The 23342-nt window shown below is 41.8% G+C and overlaps 1 protein-coding gene across 1 annotated transcript in view; it reads right to left on the reverse strand.

Moving 5' to 3' along the window:
- The window catches only part of LOC118791935 (ryanodine receptor 3-like), a 139974-nt gene that overhangs the window by 86732 nt on the left and 29900 nt on the right, over positions 1-23342 (reverse strand). The window contains 11 exon segments of the mRNA XM_036549500.1: positions 15-150; positions 599-767; positions 1316-1437; positions 2301-2465; positions 2944-3100; positions 3351-3425; positions 14679-14772; positions 15674-15773; positions 16099-16249; positions 18897-18958; positions 19418-19492. Of these exon segments, the coding sequence (XP_036405393.1) occupies positions 15-150; positions 599-767; positions 1316-1437; positions 2301-2465; positions 2944-3100; positions 3351-3425; positions 14679-14772; positions 15674-15773; positions 16099-16249; positions 18897-18958; positions 19418-19492 (1306 nt within the window).

The following is a 23342-nucleotide window of genomic DNA, read 5'->3' on the forward strand; positions in this document are numbered from 1 at the left end:
ATGTAGTCTCTTACCCAGCAGCTCGTACAGCAGATTGAGGATGCTCTTGCAAGCAGACACTCCCTCCTCACCCGCGTGTTCCCGGAAGTGCGCGGCACTGTTGTACACGTTCAGACGGTCAATACACTTGGACAGCAAAGTCAGCATCCCCTGAAACACAACAATGTGGTTCAGAGTTCTACGGTCCTTTTGACATGGGCTCCCACACCTCTTTGAGATAATATGCAATCAGCGTTGAGGCATGCATGGCTAAGATGATAAATTATATTGTTAAGTATGGACTGAGCGGTGAGGGGTCACAATGACTGTCCTCAGACCAAGACATTAATGAAATGGTAGAGTCAGAGATGGAAGTTATATTACACTACTCATTACATTCAAGAATGTAATCCTTGTGCACATTAGCATATCATACACACTGAGGAATGGAGAGCCATGTTTTCAGTATTAACAAGCTAAACATTACAAATGGTTCACAACAACATTCAGCTTCCATTAAATAAACCACAAGCAACTTTATATTTAAAAAGAGAAATTCAAGTATTAGATGGCTGTTTAGAAGGTATGCAGTGTTCTTCCTGTCTGCGTGTGTGCTCACTTCCTCTTTGAAGAGGTCCTGCCGTTTGGTGAGTGAGCGGAGCATGCTCTGTTTCTCCTCGTGTTTAAGTTCCGCCCCCGGCAGCTCAAAGTAAGTGATGAGGTCATTCAGAGTCTGCAGGACCTCCCCAAATGGCAGCTCCACTGGAGCAGAGCCCACCTCACCTAGGCTGTCCAGATCTCTGACAGAGAGGGAGAAGGAGATGGGGCAGGGAGAGAGAGAACAAGAGGAATGAGAGTGTTTGAAGGATTATTCATGTTCTTGTATTTCAGTAATGTATTACTTAAAGTGGAAGCTCATTCTGAGAGAAACACAGTAGTTGTAGAAGAATGCATTCAGGAGGTACAACATGTTGAAGGGTCATTTAGTAAGCACAACATTCAGCCATGCAGAACTACCTACTGTGAAGACACTTAAAGTATATCTGCAGTGCAGGATTCATGGTGAGAGGTGGACATTTGTAAGGATGTGTAAAATTTGGTGTTGAAAACTGATGGTAGGGGTTGAGTTGGTGTAAATCGCAGGTGTAGGTGATGGGTGTGGCTGAGTTTGTGTAAATCACAGGTGGAAGTGATGGTAGGGGTTGATTTGTGTAAATCGTGGGTGTGAGGTTGAGTAGGGGTTGAGTTTGTGTAAATGGTAGGTGCAGGTCATAGTAAAGTTAATCCAGCTGGAGTCTCTGATGTTGGACAGTGCAGCGGCTGCTGTGTAATGCACCTGATGAAGTTGCTGAAGAGTCTGATGGTGTTGCGGATGATCCGCGCTGTCCGAGACTCCTCATACTGACAGCGTTGCAGAGTCAGCCCATCGTCCATGTGTCCTTCTGTGTGCAGACAGGCCTGCAGAATCCACACAGACCCCAGTTCAGACTCACAGCTGTCTACAGGACACACACAAGCCCTGACTCACAGCCATCTACAGTATATACACAAGCTCTGACTCACAGCTACCTACAGAACACACACAAAGTCTGACTTGCAGATATTTACAGTACACATGCGAGCTATGACTTGTGGCTATGTATCCACACACAGTATACACTACTGCTGAAAACCAGTCCATGAAACTGGAGTCACAGCACATTACATTAATCAGCAGGATTAGTGTATGGTTGGTTATTTCCTGGCCCTGGTGACTGCAGGAGAGGTATGTCTGGTGACAAGCTGATGGACTTATCTCTAGATGTCATTTTGAAAATCAGTGGCAAATTTAAGGGCTGTACTGTAAGCACAGGATAAGCAAATGTATCATGTAAAAAAAACAATTGTGCTGTGGGGGTTTTCAGGAAAAGTGCATGTAACCTCAAAGTTACCAGTTAAATTCCCATGTGGATTACTGCTGTTGAACCTTTGGGAGAGGTACTTAACCCCAACCGAATGTGAATGTCCCACTGTATAAATGGCTAACGTATAAGCTACTTAAGTCACCTTTAATATGAGCATTTGCAGTAAGTGTAAAGGAAGTTATTTTTCAACCCTGCTAAGGTGATGTGGCAGCAGTGTTCTACTGTTAAGGCTTGTGGCATGGTTAAACAAATGCCCATAAAATATGTTCAAGTGAACCCAATAGTAGCATGCATGTAGCACAATGTGGTAAAAATCTAATGACAAATCTGCAGTCATCAAAATGGAGGATAGAGCCAATTTTGCCTGTGCCCCCGCTTCTCCCACAGTGGAAGAAAAAGAGCATTTCAGCCCCTCACCCGTCTCTTTAGAGGGCCTAGACGGGACGATTTTACATCAGGTGCCTGATAGGACAACCACAGCCCCGTGGCCACATGCATGATGAAGCAGATGGAATCCCCATACTTAATCTCAGCCACACCCATGCCATCAACATCACGCTTTGGAGTGGACTCCAGCTTTTCCTGGGGGAGACAGACAAGAAGCATAACAATGTCAAACAAATCTAAATACAGTGAATAAAATTTTCTACGTTTTGTGGACTATAAGGTATATCAGAATTTATCTTTGGCTACAGCCTGTGCCATTCCACTAATATGTCAAGCTTCATTCATATCAGATCTTTGATTATGCCTTTGATTATGAAACTACAGGTGTTGGGGTATAGCTGTTGTAAAGTAGAAGTAGTAAAATGTTACTCAGGAATACCAGAGAGATGGACCCAGCTGGCCTTTTAAGAACTCTGTGACCTAATTTCCTTTTAATCACATGTGTGAACATAAGAGGACACTTGATCACACACATGCTGTGAGTGTTACCAGAATGCTACACTAAGATACCCATGACACAGTAATTCAGGGAGTTAACATTGCTTTGTATTTACAGATTTCCTGCATCTCCTGTATGTGCAGGCCTGCACTAGGCTCCTGAGCTGGGACTCGCCTTTGAGGCTCTGAAGCAGAATGCGGTAGAGGCAGTGTCAGATTTCTCTTGGTCCTGCAGGACAAGCCCCTGGTCCTCCATCAGTCCCAGGTAGTGCCCTGTGGTGAGGTGGTGAAGGCGGAAGGGCTGCCCCCAGCGAATGTGGCTCCCGCTCCAACTGCCAAGGACACACAGAGTACCCCCCTCAAACAGACAGTCCTTAATTCTAGTATTACCGAGTGCAGCTCCCCACCAGGAACAAACTGGAAACATGCAGTTTTGTATTAATGAAATTTATTTATTAATACCTGCCTGAACTGAGAAAAGGTGTGAGACCAGAGTTGCTCTGTGTTGAGGTAGGAACAGGTGAGAGAGAGAGGAGCTGCCCTGTATTCAGATGAGAGGAGGCGAGAGAGAGAGGAGCTCACCTGATCCTGAGCGGCTCCAGCCTCCAGAGAGACCTGGCTCTCGCTCCCCCTTTACCAGTCTCATAGTTCACCATTCTGGAGAGAGACAGAATATGATCTACTACTGTGTACTATACAATCTTAATAATGCTTATTACCTTTTTAAGGCACTGTCGGGAGAGTACCAGGCATTTTATGGTTCTTTGCCCTGGTGTGGGTTTTTATGATTCCTTTCTCTACTCAGGACCAGATCAAGGGCAGATAAAATAAGTCAACAAATACACACACATAGCAGGCAAGAGGGCTGATGGCTTACCATAAATACCCCTAAATCAGTGACTTCAGGTCACATACCTACTTAAAATAAGCAGACATTGCTTTAAGATTGCAAGAAGTCACCTAAAACCCAGTCAGATACTTAAAACCTCAAACTAATGATTGACTGTTTGGATACACATTTGATTTTGCCAGACAAAAGCGGAAGTAGGGCATGGTATGCCCGCTTTGTGTATTGGTAAGCATTAATCTGCCCCTCAGATGTAAAATCCTTGGCTAAACGGTGGCCACAGTCATGTTTGGTTTAATCTGAAAGAGGTTCAGGTGCCAAATACTTCCAATATAATATTTTCATCTTAAAGCTACTTCTTAAAACAGTAACATCCAGATGGACCACAACAGCAGAGGGTTGCCTTTTCCCCCCCTTCTCCCCTTCCTGAGCACAATCAGCATGGGTGTGTGTGTGTGTGTGTGTTTGTTTCTTTGTGTGTATCTACATGTTCGGATCACTTACCCCACAGTTAATTGTACCCTCATGTCATGGGTAAAATGTTGGAAAACCCAAAGTCGTGTGATAACATGGGTATTTCTCAATATAGCAGCAAAACCACCATTTTACCAGTTCCTCTCAGCCAACTCTCTCTTCTCAACCCATGCCTATTAATGTTTGGTGTCATTGCGATGCTCATGAAGAGCTGAATGCACAAATGATAATCTCAAAAATATATCTAGTATTTCCAGATGTTTGGATCGAAAGCACAAAATTAAGTCCTGAAGAAACTTCTAGGCACTCCCCCACCATAAAATTAATTATGCATGGGTCAGGGAGGTGGAGAGAGCTTCTTCTTAAATCAGTGTAAAATAGGCCTCGTTGCTCAGTTTTTGCTCATGCTGTCTTATGCTCAGCCTTGATGCTCAGCCAGCTCAGATAGACGCTCAGTCATCCGTTCAGTCATCCAGTCTGTGGCTCAGTTTCTCCTGCAACTTTTTGGATTTTTCCTTTTGGAGTTTTGCTGCTATTGTGAGTGGTTCCTGTGTTCTTCCTTGGAAGAGGTAAAGAATTGGCTTGGGTAATTTTCTCTTCACGCATTCATTCATCCATTCCGTGATCCCCTCATGTTCTTGTTTTGTTAATGTCTTTATGTAACTTAGTGTCTGTTAAGGTAGTGGACCAGGTCTGTAGCCCAGACTCTAAATTTTGTCTTTGTCTTAGTGTAACTGCTCAATAATCCTTTTTAATTTATTCCAGTTGTGATTGTATATTTCTGGCAAAGGCTGATCCACCAGACTGCTCATTCCCTATCAACGAATTCGGCGATTTAATTGATAATCAATATCTTTAATAATAATCATTAAATTAAATCAATGTTTAAAAATTATTTTACATGCTGGTTAAGTGACGAGTTTTAGTAATTGGTGTCATTTGTGTTCATTATTCAGAGTGCCGGACGATAAACAAGGGCATTAATTTCTAAGATCACTGGGTTCAGACCATTTAATTTTTATTAAATACTCACCTCCCCAACAGCACTGACTAAAAAAATAAAATGTTGAGCTGCAATTTTCTCTTTAACAATTTTTATTGATTTTCACTACACATTTTCATGAACATACACATGAATATATATACAACTGCATATCCATATCCATTAATGCATTTTACCTGTACCATATACATAGAGATTAGTACACAGATTGCACATATATCTTACCATACATATTACTCATAATACACACACACATGTAGAAAAGAAAAAAGAAAACAAAAATAAAAAGAGGGGGGAGGGGGGAAATTCTCTGCCACCTCAATCTAACTCTAATCTTCCTCATTGAGTGGGATATGTAAGCTCTTGTAATACTCAATAAAAAAGGGGGTCCAAATCTCCATAAACTTTTGTATAGAGCCTTGACGGATATATCTGATTTTCTCTAGTTTCAAAAACTGCATAATATCTTTAACCCATCTGATAAAATTAGGTGATGCTTGTTGCTTCCATGAGAGAACAATGAGACGTCTAGCAAGCAAGGAGGTAAATGCAATAATTACATATGCTTTACCTTTACGGGTATGAGTTTCTGGAAGAAAACCAAATAGGGCACATATGGGGTTTTGAAACATCTCGCTATAGGCGTTGAAAATACTGGTCCAAAATGTGTTGAGGTTGGGGCATGTCCAGAACATATGCGTGTGATCTGCTGGTTAACAGCTGGACAGGAAGGGTCTGCATTAGGAAAAATTTTGGCCAGTCTAGCGTTGGTCAAATGTGCTGCAAAAACAACCTTTAGTTCAGGGGTCTCCAGCCTTTTTCCATCTGAGAGCTACTTTGAACAAATGGAAGTGGTGGAGAGCTACTCATGTCTTATATTACTCACACTTTTTCACATAACACATTCACAGAACACTCAAATTAACCAGCTGAATTAAGATACTTTTTGTATATACATGTATCAAATGTCAATATCCAAAGCTCACATTTTGGATCAAAAGCATCTTAAATTCACATCAATAGCATGTCAAAAATATATTCTGTATCCATATGTTTCAAATTTAAATGTGTCAAGGTCACTGTAGTGAAGGGCGTGAGCAGTCACCTCAGCTGGCCTCGAACCCAGGTCTACGGGACATCAAACTGCAGCTTTGACTGAGACGCCAAGGAGCCAGGCTCATTAGTATGGCAGTCAAAGCGCATAGTCAACTGTAGTGACAGCACTATGTTACACACACATAATATATCAAAACATCTTAAATTCACATCAAAGTCATAGAAAACATAGAAAACATTACTACGTGTTTATGACATGAGATGTCAGACAAATTTGGTGATCATTGGACGCTATTTTGGAACATTAAGCCACGTTAAGCCTTTTCCTTATAATGGGCATCAATACAGAGGAAAACGCTTAATGTAAGATAACGCCCATACTCATAGGATTTCGGTTTTGATTTTTTGACAGGTGGAAGTGTTTATGACAAGACATGTCTGAGAGAAATTTGGTGATCATTGATCGCTGTTTTGGAACATTAAGCCATGTTAAGCCTTTTCACGTTAAGAGCTTTAGAATGTCCCTGAAGTGGCGCTGAACGTTGCATCTTTTACCGACTGAAACACCGTTACCGCAGATGAGGCACACACACTTGTCCTTCACATTCGTGGAAAAAAAACCCGCGTTCTCATTTCTCATGGAAATAGCATGTTTTTTTTGGCCTGGCCACTTTCTTTGTTCATCATAAATCTGGCTATTTTATAAGACAAACTGGCTTGCTAAGTTAACACCACCGAACTCCTTGCTTTAGCTCAGTAGCTACCTCAGTAGCTAGCCTACAGGTTAACTGACATGAAGACGTGTTGGCAAACTAGACAGTAGCCTAACTTATTCGGCTACTGGGGTGGGACATCTGTGTATTTGATTGGATTGAAATGAGAAGAGGTTTCCAGGGTGCATTTATTTGTTGTCGGATTTTTTTGTACATAATCTTTGAACCTTTTGGCGAGCTACTCAAAAACAGGCAGCGAGCTACCGGTAGCTCGCGAGTGACGTGTTGGAGACCCCTGCATTAGTTGTATTAAGCTGTGTCTCGCACATGGTGATGAGGTATGTATTAAGCCAAGTGCAGCCTCCCAGTCACCATACATCATTTCCCCTCCGAGGTCCTCTTCCCAAAGTCTCTAAACAACTTGCAATGAATGAGGGGAAATATTACTTATTCTGTCATAAAGAATTGATATTAAGCCTTTGCGGTGTGGTAGGGACGTAATGATACACTCAGCTCATGGTTCGATTCGATTCATGATACAATGTTTACGGTTCGATTCTTCCACGATATTTTTAAGAAAATCAATTGAACTGACACTGGTATGAAAACAATGGATTTATTTTTGATGCATTAACAACGCTGAACTATTGTTGTCTTTGTGTACCATTAAACCAAAAGTGATGACAGCTTGACCCTAGGAGGAATTCTTTGAAAGCTAGACAAAAATAAATAGTCTTCAAACATAAAATAATATTAAATCGAATGGGTCTGTCTGTATTACATTAATGCGAAATTATGAAAATTGCACCTCAACACCTAATGCTCAAATTTAGACACAAGTTAATGAGCTAAGATACTGACAGTCAGAGAGAGATTTTGCAGTATGGCTCTCTTCATGTCAGCCACAGTGGTGGACTCATCCTGGTTGGGTACCATGCTCTGCTCAATCAATCAAATTTCAAGGGTACAATAAGTGGCAGTGTGGCACTGTTTTCATCAGTCAGCACAGTGGTAGCTGTTTTTATAGGTTTCAGAAGCTTCACTATATCCTTGGCATCACTGATGTCAGAGCTATCCAAAGTATCAAGTTGACAAGCATTTTTGCATACCTCTGTGCTTACCAGGGCAGCAGTTACAGCTGCTTGTTGCTCGAGATAGTGTTCCAGCGTTACCATACAGCTGTTCCAGCATGTGACAACATCCATAATTAGCTTACGTTGTGCAATCTCAAGCATCTTTTGCTTTTCAGTGAGCACAGTTGTTGCTGTGACACTTCTGGGGTGCCTCACACCGTGTCACCAATCTCTGGGGTCCCTCACACACTGGGGTCAACCAAACCTGGGGGTCCCTCGTACGGCTCACACGCTGGGCACGCCTCCAATGGCCTCACGGCAAGCCATCCTACTTCTAACACCATTTGTAGCGAAGGGTGAGAGCAGTCACCCCACCTGGCCTCAAACCCGGGTCTACGGGGTACCAAACATGCGACTTTGACCGCGATGCCAAAGAGCCAGGCTTGTTGGTATGGCAGGCAGAGCGCATACTCAACCGTAGTGATGGCATTCCATCACACAGTGTGTGCACAAAACACTTGATATGCGGTGATAGCCTGGCTTTTCTCGCTGCCACCTCCAGGTTGCGTGCATTGTCGGTAACGACAGCAATACTGTGATTTGGTTTTTCAAGTTCCCACTCCAAAACGGCCAATTTTAAAACTTTAGATAAGTTTGTTCCTGTGTGCGTCTCAAAAAGCGGACGAGTCTGGAGCACAAAGTTTTTCAGTACCCACTCACTATTACTCTTAAAGTTTTGCATCCCTGTTGCCTCACACATGTGCAAGAGCACAAGACACTGTAAGTTAGGTCTGCACGTTCTACACCCAAAAACTCCCTGGACTGTCTAAGAGCGATGGCTAGGGGCTCAATGGCGATAGCGACAAGAAGGGGCGACAAGGGGCAGCCCTGTCGAGTACCCCTGCCGAGTGAAAAATATTTAGATCGTTGTCCGTTGGTAATCACACTGGCCAAAGGATGGAAGTAAAGTAGTCTAATCCGCGTTCGGGGAACGAGCAACAGGAAGTGCGCGGAACGAGCAACAGGTGAGGAGCAGCAGGTAGCGAGCGAGAGCGTCTGGAGCGAGAGCGAGAGCGTCTGTAATGCCCTCTTGTCAGGATGTGCAAACGTCTCATTAAAACCCCTTCAGCTGGTGCAAAATGCAGCTGCTCGAATCTTAACTAAAACTAAACGCTTTGAGCACATCACCCCAGTTCTGGCCTCTCTCCATTGGCTACCTACTAAATACCGGATCATTTTTAAAATACTCTTACTCACATTTAAGGCTTTAAATGGGCTTGCCCCCTCTATCTTAAGGACCTTCTTCATCCATATCTTCCGCAGAGAGCCCCTCGCTCCCAAAATGCCAGGCTTCTCACCATTCCAAGAGTGGGCAAAACTACTGTAGGCGGTAGAGCCTTTTCTTATCAAGCCCCTCTCCTGTGGAACAGTTTACCCTCTGAGATTCGGGGAACAGACTCTCTCTCCACCTTTAAGTCTAGGCTCAAAACATATCTATATAGTAAATCCTTCAGCTGAGGGACATGGCCTGGTGCTGGCGTGGATCATAGAGTCTCTGGTGGACTAAGTGGTCATTGCTTTCATGGACCCTGTGCCGTGATCTGGTGTTGACTGTCTTAGGGTCGCCCTCATGACTATGCCGGTCCCTTGCCTCCCGTCCCCTAGGTATGCTGCCATAATGTTAGCCTGCCAGGGTCTTTCCTTGTTGCACACCTTTTTCTCTGCCCCTCCTCTCCTGCCTCTCTGTTCTACATCCCTGCCATTCTTATCATCCACTAACCACTGTTTTCTGTTTGCTTCCTATTCCCTGCTCCGGGCTCCTGTCCGGAGCTGTAGCCCAAGCATCTCATCCTGTTTTCCAGTCCTGCTACCTCGCTGCCCTGCCCATCAAAGCCAACTGCATTCCAAGACCCGGACATCCTAGGAGACATTCTTATAATTACTCTACTGTTAACTACTATTGTTCTATCTGCCCAGTGCCGGCCAGAAGCAGATGGGCCCCCCCATGAGCCCGGTTCTGCTCAAGGTTTCTTCCTGATAGGGAGTTTTTCCTTGCCACTGTTGCCTTAGGCTTGCTCTCAGGGGGTCTCAGGCCTGGGAACAATGTAAAGCTGCTTTGTGACAACTTGTGTTGTAAAAAGCGCTATACAAATAAAAATGAATTGAATTGAATTGAATTGAATTGAATTGAATTGAATTGAATTGAATTAATCCAAGAGATGAAGGCGTCGTCAAATCCGAATTTATTGAAAACAAATATTGCCATTCAACCCGATTGATTGCTTTTTCGGCGTCAAGCGATACAACCATTTCAGGGGAACAGCTCGGAGGGGAGTACATAGTATTTAGTAATTTTCTCAAGTTTGAGCTGGAATACCTATTTAGAATGAAACCCGTTTGGTCTGGAGATATGATCTGAGGCTAAATCTTCTCTAATCTAGCTGCTAGAATTTTAGATAGTATCTTATAATACACATCTAATAAGGAAATTGGATGGTATGAGGCACACTGAAGTGGGTCTTTATCCTTTTTTGGCAGAAGTGTTATCATCGCTTGTCGTAGGGTTTGTGGACGGCACCCAACTGACAGAGATTCATTAAACATGGCTTGAAGCAGGGGGGGTAAATTGGGAGCAATTTTTTTGTAAAATTCAGAGGTGAAGCCATCTGGTCCAGATGTCTTATTGTTTTGTAAGGATTTAATAGCTTCTAGAATTTCTGTCTCAGAAATCTCCCCACCCAGAGAGCGGTTTTGTAGGACTGAGACTGAGGGGAAGTTTAGGTTCTCCAGGAAGGAGTCAAGCTGTGAAAGATTTCCATCACATTCAGAACCATAGAACTTACTGTAATATTGCTTGAAATTTTTGTTAATTTCCATCTGGTCCATTACCAATTCCCCTGGGTGACTGCAAATCTTAGTGATTAAACAAGAAGAGGCAGCTTGACGTGCTTGCTGGGCTAGTAGCTTACCGGCCTTGTCACCTGATTCATAAGTATTGTACCAAGCTTTTGTGAGTAGATATATCGCTTTGTCTGTAGAAAGTAAATCATATTCTGGCTGCAGACACAGTCCTTCTTTGAAAAGGGTTGGAGTAGGGGAGGAGGAGTAATATCTATCAATTTCAGCAATGGATCTAGACATATTATTGAGTCTAGAAGCTCTTGCTTTATTTACCCTAGAAGAGTATTCAATCATCTTCCCACGAAGATAGGCCTTGAGTGTCTCCCATAAGGTTGAATGGGACATTTCTGAGGAAACATTACTTGCAAGAAAAAAAAAACTGATTTGAGAAGAGACAAAGTGTATGCATTGTTCATCTGCTAATAGGAAAGGGTTGAGTCTCCAGCAACAAGAGGGCCTGAGGCAGTTAGGTAGAGCTAAACAAAATGAAACGGCACCATGATCTGAAATGATAATACTGTGATATAAGCAGGAGCTTACATTCCCCAGTAGTCTATTATCAAAAAGAAAGTAGTCAATCCGGGTATATGTTTGGTGGACCATAGAGAAGAAAGAGAAAACTTTTTTGTCAGGGAACTTAAATCTCCAGATGTCTGAAAGACCATTTTGAGTGATGTAATCATTGACAACCTTAGCAGACTTAGAGAGAGGCTGAGCTTTGTTCAACGATCTATCCAAAATGGAGTTGAGAACACAGTTAAAGTCGCCTCAAAGTCGCTATCAAATTATAATCATTATATCTGGGTATAACAGAGAATAGCTTGTTGAAAAAATTATGATCATCACTGTTTGGGGCATAAGCATTAACCAAAATAACAAGACTGGTGAACAGTTGCCCAGAGACAATAACAAGCCTCCCATTTGGATCACTAATTATCTCCTTCACTTGAAATGGGATATCATTATGTATAAGGATTGCTGTTCCTCCGGCTTTAGCATTGAATCGTGAGTGAAATGCTTGACCAACCCATCCTCTTAAGGTAAACAGCATGATCATTTACAAGAAGGCTACATCTGTATTTAAATGTTGTAAGTAGGACATAATTTTCTGTCCTTTAACTATTTATGACTTTAGTATTTAGAGAGAAAAAGTGGACAGGTCGGTTCTGATTGTAATTAGAGGTCACTGTCATGTGTTATTAACCTGGTTTGAATAGTACAAATGAGCCACAAGTAAACTACGCTAAGGGCTTGATACTTGATCGTTGAAGATGAAGGAAATATGGGAGCAGCAGAGATGAAGGGGGGGGGGGGGCAGAGAAAAAAAAAAGATGCAGAAGAAAGTTGAGAGAGAAGGTCAAGGGATGGTAAGGAGGCAGGGGTTAATTACCCCCGCCGGCCTCGTAATACTCCTAACCGCCATTGTAAAACACTTAACTTACACTTGAACTCTGTTTTACAAAATTCACTAGTGTGAAAAAAAGGAATTGACATATATATCCACTTTCTCATTAACGACTGAATGAAAGTAAATGCAGTGAGATATCAGCAAAAATGAAAGTACCACTGCAAGAAAGAAAAAAATAGTTTTAGTTAACCTTTCAACTGTCTTAAACATAAATTAGTGGTACTAAACAGTGCACTGAAAAAGTTTCATATTCCAACCGAACGTTAACTTGCACATCAAAATGACCGTGACAAACACAAGTAGGGATTCACAGGAATCCATGATCGAAGCTTGCCCTATAGTTGTGAATATAAAATTATAACTACATTGTTTTAATAGCTACATACAAACACACAACCTGCCAAAAAGAAATCATACAAAAAATAGGAAACAGCAAAGCGTCCACTCACCTTTCACAAAGGCTACTCACCACCACCGGAGTGACATTAAAGCATAGCTGACTGTTCAAGAAACGATTGGCGCAGGGGTTGTGTGTAGCAGACTATTCTGAAGAAAAAAAATGCTTCAGTGGGAGAAAGAAAAATCAATGTCTGTCCATTCTTGTCGGTGACCTGAAGTTCGGCAGAGAAAAACATTCTGTATGTAAATCCAGCATTTCTCAACTGCGACTTGACGGTCAAGTATGTGGCTCTTTTCTTTGAGACCTCCACACTGTAGTCCGGGTAGATGTGTATTTCGGACCCACGGAAACTGAGGGATCCCGCCTCCCTCGCCATCTTCAGGATGTGCTCCTTAGTCTGTTAGTGATGGTTCCGTGCGATGAATGGACATGGTGGACCGTCCTGTTTCCTCCGTGGAGTGGGTAGTCTGTGAGCCCGGTCACAACTAAAGGGGTGGGAAAAGCGCCAGCACCAAAAATTTCTTTCAGACATTCTTCAAAAAAAGAGGTAGGTTTTGAGCCTTCAACTTTCCGGTATGCCCGTTATACGAATGTTATTGCGTCTTGATCTGTTTTCCAAATCATCCAAATTGACCTTGGGCACATCATCGGTCAGGGCTACACAAGAGGATTCTAGAGAAATAAGTCTTGTTTGCATGTCATTGAGCGACATTTCCACTTGTACAATTGTCTGGTTGTGTCGGTCAATAATTTCCAGATCAGCAGAGAGTTGGACAGTTAGTTTGGATATGATACGTTCTTCCATGGCCTTCAGCAGTTTCTCCATGTCCATTAAGGTTAGCGGCGAGCTGCTAGCTTCCACAGCACTAGTTTGGCTAGTTTGTGTTTCAGCATCACGGTTAACTTCGTCATTATTGTCATTTGCCTGTTGGTTATGCTTTTTGTTTGATTTCCCCATCTTTGGTAGTCTTTTGCAAAAATTTACACAAATTAGTAGTGGAAGTAGTAAGTTTCAACAAAATTTTGCCAGGATGTCAACAGAACTCTCCCGGTTTGTAACCTACTCCATCAAACCGGAAGTCTGAGGTGCAATTTTCTGATTGAGGACAACAGAATAGAGGAAAAATGCTATAACATGCCACAATATCAGCTCTGGAATGTACAACTTGCATCTAAATTTGATTCACCATCACTGAGGGAGTATCACACCCTAAACTAGAGCTTGTGTTCTGGTCATGGGTGACTGGTCAGTCATATCCTTTTGTTAGCACAGAGAGGCTTACTGCTGACTTTGCTCTATTACATTTCAAGGACAGGAAAAAAGCAAAGCCAATGCTGACAACCAATGATTAATCAATGCTGTCATTGCAAAAAACCACCTGCTGAAATGACAACCATGAAATCATCAGCTAAAATGAATCAGCACTTTCTGGTGGTTTCTACGGTTATGTGGTTGTCCAGCCTTCCTTCACCTGGTGGAAATGAGTGGCAGTGTTATTGTCCAAATAATGAGATAATTCAGTAACCATTTTCTTTAGTGTTTGAGTGGATCAGGGAGGCTCCATTTTTGTAGAGTTGTGTCTTTCCTTTCACATTCTGCTGCTGACCATGGTTTTACTGCACAGCCTGGTAAACTCCACAATGAACTGCTGTCAGAGCTCCAGTGCCACGCAATGCTTCCACTGTCAGACAGTACAGCAGTACATCCTCTCCCCCTATGACTATGACTCACAATCACTCCTGTGTGATGGCTCTTTCAGATTAATCTAAAATGCCTTTTAGCCTTTAGGTCTTTAAGCCAGAGGAACACATGTGTCCTATAAGTATTCATAGCTGGAGGATGGGCATGGGCAAAATGGAGGACACCTAAATCATCCCTGGCTGTCTGATTTGAACCAAGCATAATGCAAGATATTTATTGTTAAGGAAACAATTACCTCAACCCCTTTAGTGTATGAGGACACCTGCTTCCATAAATGGAGAGGTGATACCACACACTTGCAGGAAGTAGAAAGAGGGTAAGACTGGAGCTCACCTTTGCTGCTCCTCACTCTGGTCTGCGCCTGGGATGGTGAGGATCTCATCGTGACCGTGAAAGAGTCGCATCACATGACCACCAAGCAGGTATCCTGTTGGAGGAAGAGATCATTTCAATGTAAGGTAAAAATCTGAAGAATACAGAGAACACAGGGATTGAAGGAATTTGTAAATATGAGGGGGAAATTAACTTTCTAAACAAAAGTCCACCAAATTGACAAAAAAAAAATCAAAACTCCAACTATCCAAATATATCCTCACCTATGCTGACAGAACTCCAAATGTGGTCTGATAAAGGTATTATATATCATAATATAATCTCCCTGATTTGTAATAAATAGTGCTTGCTATGTATTCTAGCACCCTCTTTGTCTTTTTTAAAACTTAGGCACAATGTCTAGATTCAGCCAGATAGAGTTTTGATCTGGCAATGTTAAACTTTTTTTGAAAGGTGTCTGTCCAATTCCAGTTCTATTGAAATTTTTTAATCACTTTTGTGAATTATGTTGATTCACATTAACATAACTCGCTTAAATCCTGTTGATTTCAGCTTGAAACTGAGTTGCTTGTGTGGTTTTTTGAAATAAGGCCATATCAGCCATTGCATTGATTTTTGTTAATGGCTTATGTATAATTTTTCCTCCAGGTAATTTGCTCTCTACCTGCTATTTAGTATATGCAATCAGGTACTGTTAAGGTATTTTTCCAGCATTTCACACTGGCTTCAGCTGTATCTTTTATTTCCTGTACATCAAACCTAACCATAGGCATACATGTAGCCTCTTCCCTGGCTACAGTTCTGCACAGTAACAGTATATCTGCAGTATATTTATTGGTAGAAAGTGAAAGTCCTTGCCTTTTTGGTGCACCTTAGTTTTTTAAGTGTCCTTTTCTGACAAAAACTTTTGACAACAGACCTTTAAAGAAGCATTCTCTTGAACATCCCAAATAATTTTGTGAATACAGTGTGAGATGGTATTCATCTGGACTCACCCACAGCCACGTTACTGCCAGAGCAGGTGGGATGGACATTCCACAGCGTCTGCACAAACGAGGCATCGACTTGGATATGTCCATTGGAGATGGACAGGTGCTGAGGGATGGAGAGCATATATACATTAGACTGTGCGCATTGCAGCCATTTTGGGTCTCCATTTTCCTGTTTTCACCTGTATTCTCCTGTTTTTCACTGTGTTCCCTCCTGGAAGTCCTATTTTCTGCATGTTATACTGCACTTAGCTTTCTTAGTGTGAGAAGAAATGAACAGATCACAGAAAAATGAACAGATACCTTCAGAGAGAACAAGCAGGAACAGGCCTCGTTCTACACTGAATTATGCAGTCTCTTCATCGTGTAGAGTGTCACCAGTGTGTTTGGATTACAGCCTGTGCATGGGGCAAATAATTCTCCCTACTCACCAGGTACCTCTCTGAGAACACGCTCACCAGGATGAGGTCATCTCCAATTCGCACTTTCTCGCCCTCTGACCTCTGCTTGGAGGCAGGGTGAATGGTCCACCAACAAGCCTCACCTACAAGGGGGGAGGAGTCAGATGAAAGGTGCAATCTGCTAGGAGACTGCGTGCACATTGACCTCAGCACTGTCAGCATATAGGAACAGGTAAACATGCACATACTGAACAGATGTATATTGATCTGCATAAGACCAGGAACACATGAGTACCACATTTTCACTGACTGTAACATGCTTATTAAAACATTCAACTTTAATAATATACTTGAGTGCAATAATGTGTTTGAATCAGAGATTTATTTGACACTGTCTAGAACACTTTACCATAACATATTGTTATAAAAATATTTAGACATTCCTTTATAATGGGTAAGAATTAAGAATCAATCAATCAGAGGAAATGATGAGGGTCAAGCAAGACAAATACTTAAGTTTTCCATTTTGAGAAAAATCTGTGGTAAGGTGTGTGCTGAGGAGGTTTGCTGACCTGTTTCGGGTGGACCCATAAATAAAAGCCATTATGTGACAGAGTCAATCCATCACAAGTACACTATGTTTATCTCTCCTTGATAAATGGTGCTGTTGCATCACCACAACTGCTACAGGGAAAGGTAACTGAAAAAAGGAGCTTTGAGGTACCTTTAACATTTCAATAGATTTTTTCATTAGTTTGAGAGAGCAACCTTATTATATGTATAAATATAGCTGCAAGCTACAATTCTGGGGTCCAAGCACAAATAAGTTAATTGCCTGGGGGTCTTGAATTTCATGCAGTAAAAGATTTTCACAAACCAGTGTTAAGAAGAATTTGATGCTCATTTGCATATCAATTAGTAAATGAAGCAAATGATTGGCTTATAGAGGCTATGTTTTTTGATATAGTAACTTTTCCTTCATAAATTAGACAGAAGTCAGTGTAAGGGTTTTACATTCCAAGTTTTGTGCCGATCAGCACAGTGGTACAGAAGCACATGAGTATTAAATGTCAAAAAACTCATTATGTCACCATTGCAATTTGATTGATACATAGCTCTGGTGTTATTTGACGTAGTGACTATTCCTTCACAATTTAGATATAGATATATTAAAATTGGTGTGTTCAAGTGCTTATCGAGTCTGTTTTTTGATGGATCACTTTCAAATTTGGAATATCCTATCAGTGACGCCTTGTCTCTGGTGTTATTTGACGTAGCGACTATTCCTTCGCAATTTAGATGGAGCATACCCAAAGGCCCGACATATGGAATTTTGCATCAATTACGGTTCATGAGAACAAGATTTTTAAGTATATTTTTAACATATAAAAAATTGGGTTAAAAATGGGCGTTTTGAAGCGCTTGTGGAGTGTGTTTTTTGACGGATCGCTTTCAAATTTGGAATATCTTATCAGTGAGGCCTTGTCATTGTGCACAAGAAATTTCAGAATAATTAATGCAACGGTGAATGATATTGGCTAATTTGCATATTGATTGTGGCGGCTTGTGGCGGCCAGGTTTTTGTATGTAGCAGCTTCTTTTTCGCAATTTAAGTCGGGATTTGGTTCAAGAAGATGTGTGTTAAGTTTCGTGCAAATTGGCCCAACCATTCAGGAGAAGATGTCATTTTTGCTGAAGTCATAATTATGCAAATTAGCTCAAAATCCAATATGGCGGACTTGAAAGGTTCAAGAGGCAAAGTTGTTCCTTCTGATGAGGGGAACCTCTATACCAAGTTTCGTGACTTTTCGTCAAATGGGTCAAGGGGGCTGAGCTTTTGAAAATGGTGATTTCAATCCAAGATGGCTGCCAGGTCATGTGACCTATGGACGCCATATTGTAGACAATTGTTCAGGAGATGACCCTCTACCATCCTACCAATTTTGGTGACTTTTCGATGGACGGTTTTGGTTTTATGGGCAAGAATGGAAAAGCGGCGGAATAATAATAATTGTCAGGGCTCCGCCCCCTTAAGCCACAGTGTTTTTGTTTTTCCCCATACCTGTGTTTTTGTTTCCCTTGTGTTCCAGCCCCGCCCCGCTCCCTGCCTGGTCTACGCCCACCTGATCCCCTCATTACCTGCACCTGCCTGCCTGCTCACCTGCATCCTATTGCCTCGTTACCTCAGCCCTATATCTTCCCTGCATGTCTCTGTCTTGTTGCTAGTTCGTTTCAGTGAGTTTTTCCTGTCTCGTCCCCGCATTAGTTCCCGTGAGTCGTTTGCTGTTGCTGTTTCCTGCCCGATTTCTGACTTTGTTTCTGCCTGCCGATTTGGATCCGTTTGACGCCAATCGCCTGCCTGGTTCCCGACTCAGCCCACCCCGACTTCCGATTCTGGATCTGCCCCCGGACTGCTTCCCCGTGTTTTTGAACCCTGCCTGTCCCTGTACCACGAACTGCCTGCCGATTCAGATTAAACGCTTGGTTCCGTTTACCCTGTGGTCCGCGTTTGTGTCCCGATCTCCGATCCTGACAAATAATAATAATAATAATAATAATAATAATAATCCAAGTAAAAACAAGAGGGTTCCAGCACCTTCGGTGCTTGGACCCCTACTAACACTAAAAAAGCGACTCTATACTATTACCATTACCTACATATCAAATCATTTTAGTTGTAACAGAAGTGACTGAATGTGTGTAACCAATTCTTTCTGTCACAATTAAAAATATTCAGCATGAAGTCTTCGACAGTAATTTAATGCTGTAGCATTCAACACAAATAAAAAGAAACGGGCTCTGTATACTAAAATCTGCAGTCCTCCTGCAGTCCAACATCAAAGGACAACTTGTCCATGTGAGACCGTGATGTCTTCAAACAGGTCAGGTACTGTAATCCAAACAAATCACACTGAAGGAATATTTTTATATCATATTGTCAAATTTATACTTTAATGATATCATATTACTTCGTAACACAACACACATATTTCAGTACAATCCATATGTTGGCTGAGTTTCCATTGTCTATTAATACCTACTTTGACACACAATACTGTACTGTATTATACTATTACTTTGTCTTTAATTTGCAATTCTAAGTGTGTATCTGGCCTGGGTTCTGCAAACGGTAAGCAGTTATAAAAATATAAGTAGAAATGCTAATCCTGCAGTATCCCTGGTGTGCTGGTTGATGATAAGTGAGGTGATTAGTCAGTGCTGTGTGTACCAGAAGTGCTGCAGCAGCAGTACTGAGCACTGGTAGCTGTGGTGTGCTCAGTGCTACAGTGGCCGTAGCTATGGTATGCAGCGGTAGTACTGAACACTGGTAGCTGTGGTGTGCTCTCACCATTCCACTGAAAGAATGCCGGAGGAGGATGGCGTGACCATACAGCAGTGTCCGGTGTCCTCTCCCTTGTGCCCCCTGTGAAGACAGCGCATACATGTTAGCAGGCCCAACCCACCCACCACAGCAGCCAGGGGTGTGGCCCACTTGGGGTGTGGCCACAGCAAAGGGTTGAAGTAAAGTGGGAGGTGGATAGGCTGACAATATCATACACTCAAAGCACCAAATACATGCTGCTGCACTCAGCTGAGTTTGACTGAGGGAATTGGCCATTTCCTACTTGTAACCACTTATACAAAGAAATGGCACTCACTTGCTGATAGTTATGACTGGGGGAAGGAATCAAACACTGGGATTCACAGCATTTTTTTAAAAATGGTAAAAGTGAACAGTGGTGTTTCAGGCCACTTCTGTCATATGTCACTGTACTCACCTTCCTTATGAACCTCTAAGAGGCATTGTGATAAGACATTTACATTTACATTTACATTTATTTATTTAGCAGACGCTTTTATCCAAAGCGACTTACAAAAGTGCATACAGCAAGTATAGCGACAGTACGGGGACAGGATGTGTACAGTTCCACAATGAGACAGTTCTCAGCTGAGAGCAGCGTCTGTTTGAGGACACAGTACTATTAGATTTGTACAATTACAGCCTATAGGGCAACTAATACGATACACTTTCAAACGGCGGACTTCGACAACTTCAAACGGCGCAATGAGCGTCAGGGTAAAGGCGGCAACAAGAGACAATTTAAAAGCACAATTTAAAAAGCACAGCAAAAGGTCAAAAGGGCAATTACGTTTACACAATAATTTCCCCATTTTATTTTTTGTCACTTTATGTGTCATTCTTAACATCAAATTTTCTCCTGGAGAAAAATGGGACTCATGCAAGAGTTTTATTTTAATACATTTTCAAAAATTCTAATTTCTGAATAATCTTAATGTGAGAAAAAAAAGAAAAAGATATTTTGTAGAGCAATCATATTGTTTCTGATTGTAAGAGTGAGTTTTATTTATCTGTGCTTAAGCCTGTTTAAGCCTGCATCCTCAATGAGAAAGACATGTTGAACTCTCTGTTTTAATGAATGTTGCATTTAAGACTGAGGCACTGTCTGGGTACTGCGTTAAACATACCACTGACCCCTCAGACAGTCAAAAGACGGGGCCCAGCAGTGGCTTGTGTTCCCTGTGAACTAAAAAGGAGAGCATGTTTGATCAAAAGCAGGGGGAAAACTATCCCATCCCCAGCTGCCACAGGGAGCGGCCTGCCATATTTCAGGCCGACTGACACACCGATATGTCACGTGACCAACCGTGACCTTTTGCTGTGTGATAGTCTTCAGTTCTGAGCCTTTCAGCGACCTTACAGCGGTCCTCTGAAATCTCTTTGCTGCGCTGAACTTCCACTTCTTAATCACAGAAAAAAACAGGAAAATGCAAATGTAAGAATGTGATGCAAAGAACAAAATGTGAAAAAAAATGGAAACAGGAAACTGAGAAAGACTGAAAAAGCATAATGTACCTCCCTCCACTAGATGGAGGCACTTAGTGTTGCCATTTAGCAGCAGCTCAGGTTTCTGCTCTGATTGTTCCAGAACCAGGAGCAGTTCCAGAGTGCTTCCTCTTTGGTATGTTTGGTGCCCTGCACCACTCATTAGGAAACAGCTCCCAAGAACAGCAAGGTGACATATACACCCTGAGCAGTGGAAGCATAGGCCCACAGAGGCCTTGTGCAGAGGCTGGTCCAGTCTGGTCAGTCCATGCCACTCCTAGCCCATCCCACACTGCCTGGATAGGTCTGTAAGAGGCTGGAATTGATGCAAGTTTTTTGTGAACATTCAGATGGTGGAAAAAGGTATCACTCTCTCTATTTAATCAGATATGAGGACTTAAAGAAGGAAATGAACAGTAGATCTCTTCTCACAGAAGGCCCTCTCACAACTGCCCATAGTTTTGTCCCCCATGTCATCTATATATTTGAACATGTACTTAAATAATTATCCTCATTCACCACACACAGAAGATGATAATAGACTAAAATGTATATCTTAGCATACGAACTCTATCAGCCAGTCACCTTAACAGAGGGTATCTGCTGCAGACGTCTGTTCTGAATAACAGGAAATCAAAATCAGAGACCCAATCAACAGTGTATCATCTGTCACTGATTCATCCACTAAACAACAAGACATGAAAGGTCATTATGTTTTGCATCTTCTTTGCTTTGCAGGGACAATTAATGACAGCTGGGTGATGCAGTATCCCTACTTCCATTAATTACTTTCAGCCACAGATGACATTGTGAAATGTTTAAATGCATCTGAAGTTGATTTTAAAAGCTTGACGGCATTGGTATTGGACAGTGTGAGCTACGATGTTCTTCAAGAATGATTTCAGAATCCACAAAACCTACAATAAACTTGAGAAGCTGACAAATCAATATTTAACACTGTTTAAAACATTCACAACTCAATAACTTTTACTTAAAACATTCAGCAAGGTTGCAGAAAAGCTCATGGCACACTACAACCACCATCAAGAGGGAAAAAGTATTTCTGTCATTTTTTTGTGCTCATCAGAATTTTTACAAATTTGTAATTTGGATGTGAAAATGCTCCTGTTAGATTCTATTCTGTTCTGATGGAGACAGTTCATTCAAACTGTTTAAATGCAAACCATATGCAAAATATGAAGGCAACAGAATATGAGAGCAGTGTCTATATATGTGCATGTTTTCCCAAGGTAACAGCAATCCATGAAAGAGAAGACCATAAACCAATGGTTAAAAGGTTGAATATAACCACATAATTTAGACCTCTGGACTCTCTCCCTGAGCTGTATTTGTTAGTTACTAGTTAGTACCAATAACTAGTGTATTTACAGCTTTACACTCTTATGCAGATAAACATGTTATACACTGAGTCACAATGTTTTCACCATTCAAACAAAGTAAAATTATTCTGTATACATGTTCCTGGTGAGCATTTCACCACATAGTCACATATTCAGCATTACTGAATAATAAGACTGAAGCCAACATAGATGTAATGCATGTAACTGCTTAATGTCTGTGTCTTAATGGCTGTGTTTAATTTGTGTTAATGATGTTAAATGATTAACAGAGATGAATGAAAGGATACTTGTTTCATAAGTGGCATAAAATGCAGCTATACAGAGCTCTGGTGGCTGCAGGATTGAAATACATGCAAAAGAAGCAAGTAGAGAAAAACTCTGGCCCTTCATTCCACCAGGGATAGGGGTGGGTTGGTCGGCCAGGGTCTAGTCGTTGCTCAGATCTCCCTGTGACTTGCATGACCACCTCTCAGTTGCTCAGACACTGTTAGGAGGATGCACCTATCCTCTGACAGCGTTTGCCTCCTGGTGCACCATGGGATTTGTAGTGTTAAATGTATTACTGGTAATTATTTGTGCTCTGCACACCTGAGTAGATCCAGGGTTTGTCACTGTGGTGGTGATGAGCAAAGCCCCCATGGGACAGCTCTGTTTCTGCATGAGGCTTACTCATTTCATATAGTAACTGATTTTGCCTGCATGCCTGCATTCTATAACCTCAGGGAGGCAGGTGTGCTATAAACTCAGAGGCAGAAGCTTGCATTTTCAAGGGATGCAGAGTTGTGTCCTCAAAGCCATCACCATCTCTGTGCACTCACCACTGTCACGTCCCAAACAAAACATTTAAAAAGCATTCTTATTCAGACAACAGATTACAAAAATCCTGTGTGTCAATTTTGATATTAGTTTTATAGAGGCCTTTTTTACGTTTTAAGTGCATTAGTAATTAGAGTAAAACAGAATCTGTGTCACAGCCTTTGCATATGTACACAATCCTGCTGTATAATCTTAACGACACCTCTACAAGCTTGTCAATACATCTACTGGCTGGAAATCAGAGTGCAGCA

This window comes from Megalops cyprinoides, chromosome 17, assembly GCF_013368585.1.
Source record: "Megalops cyprinoides isolate fMegCyp1 chromosome 17, fMegCyp1.pri, whole genome shotgun sequence".
NCBI lineage: Eukaryota > Metazoa > Chordata > Actinopteri > Elopiformes > Megalopidae > Megalops > Megalops cyprinoides.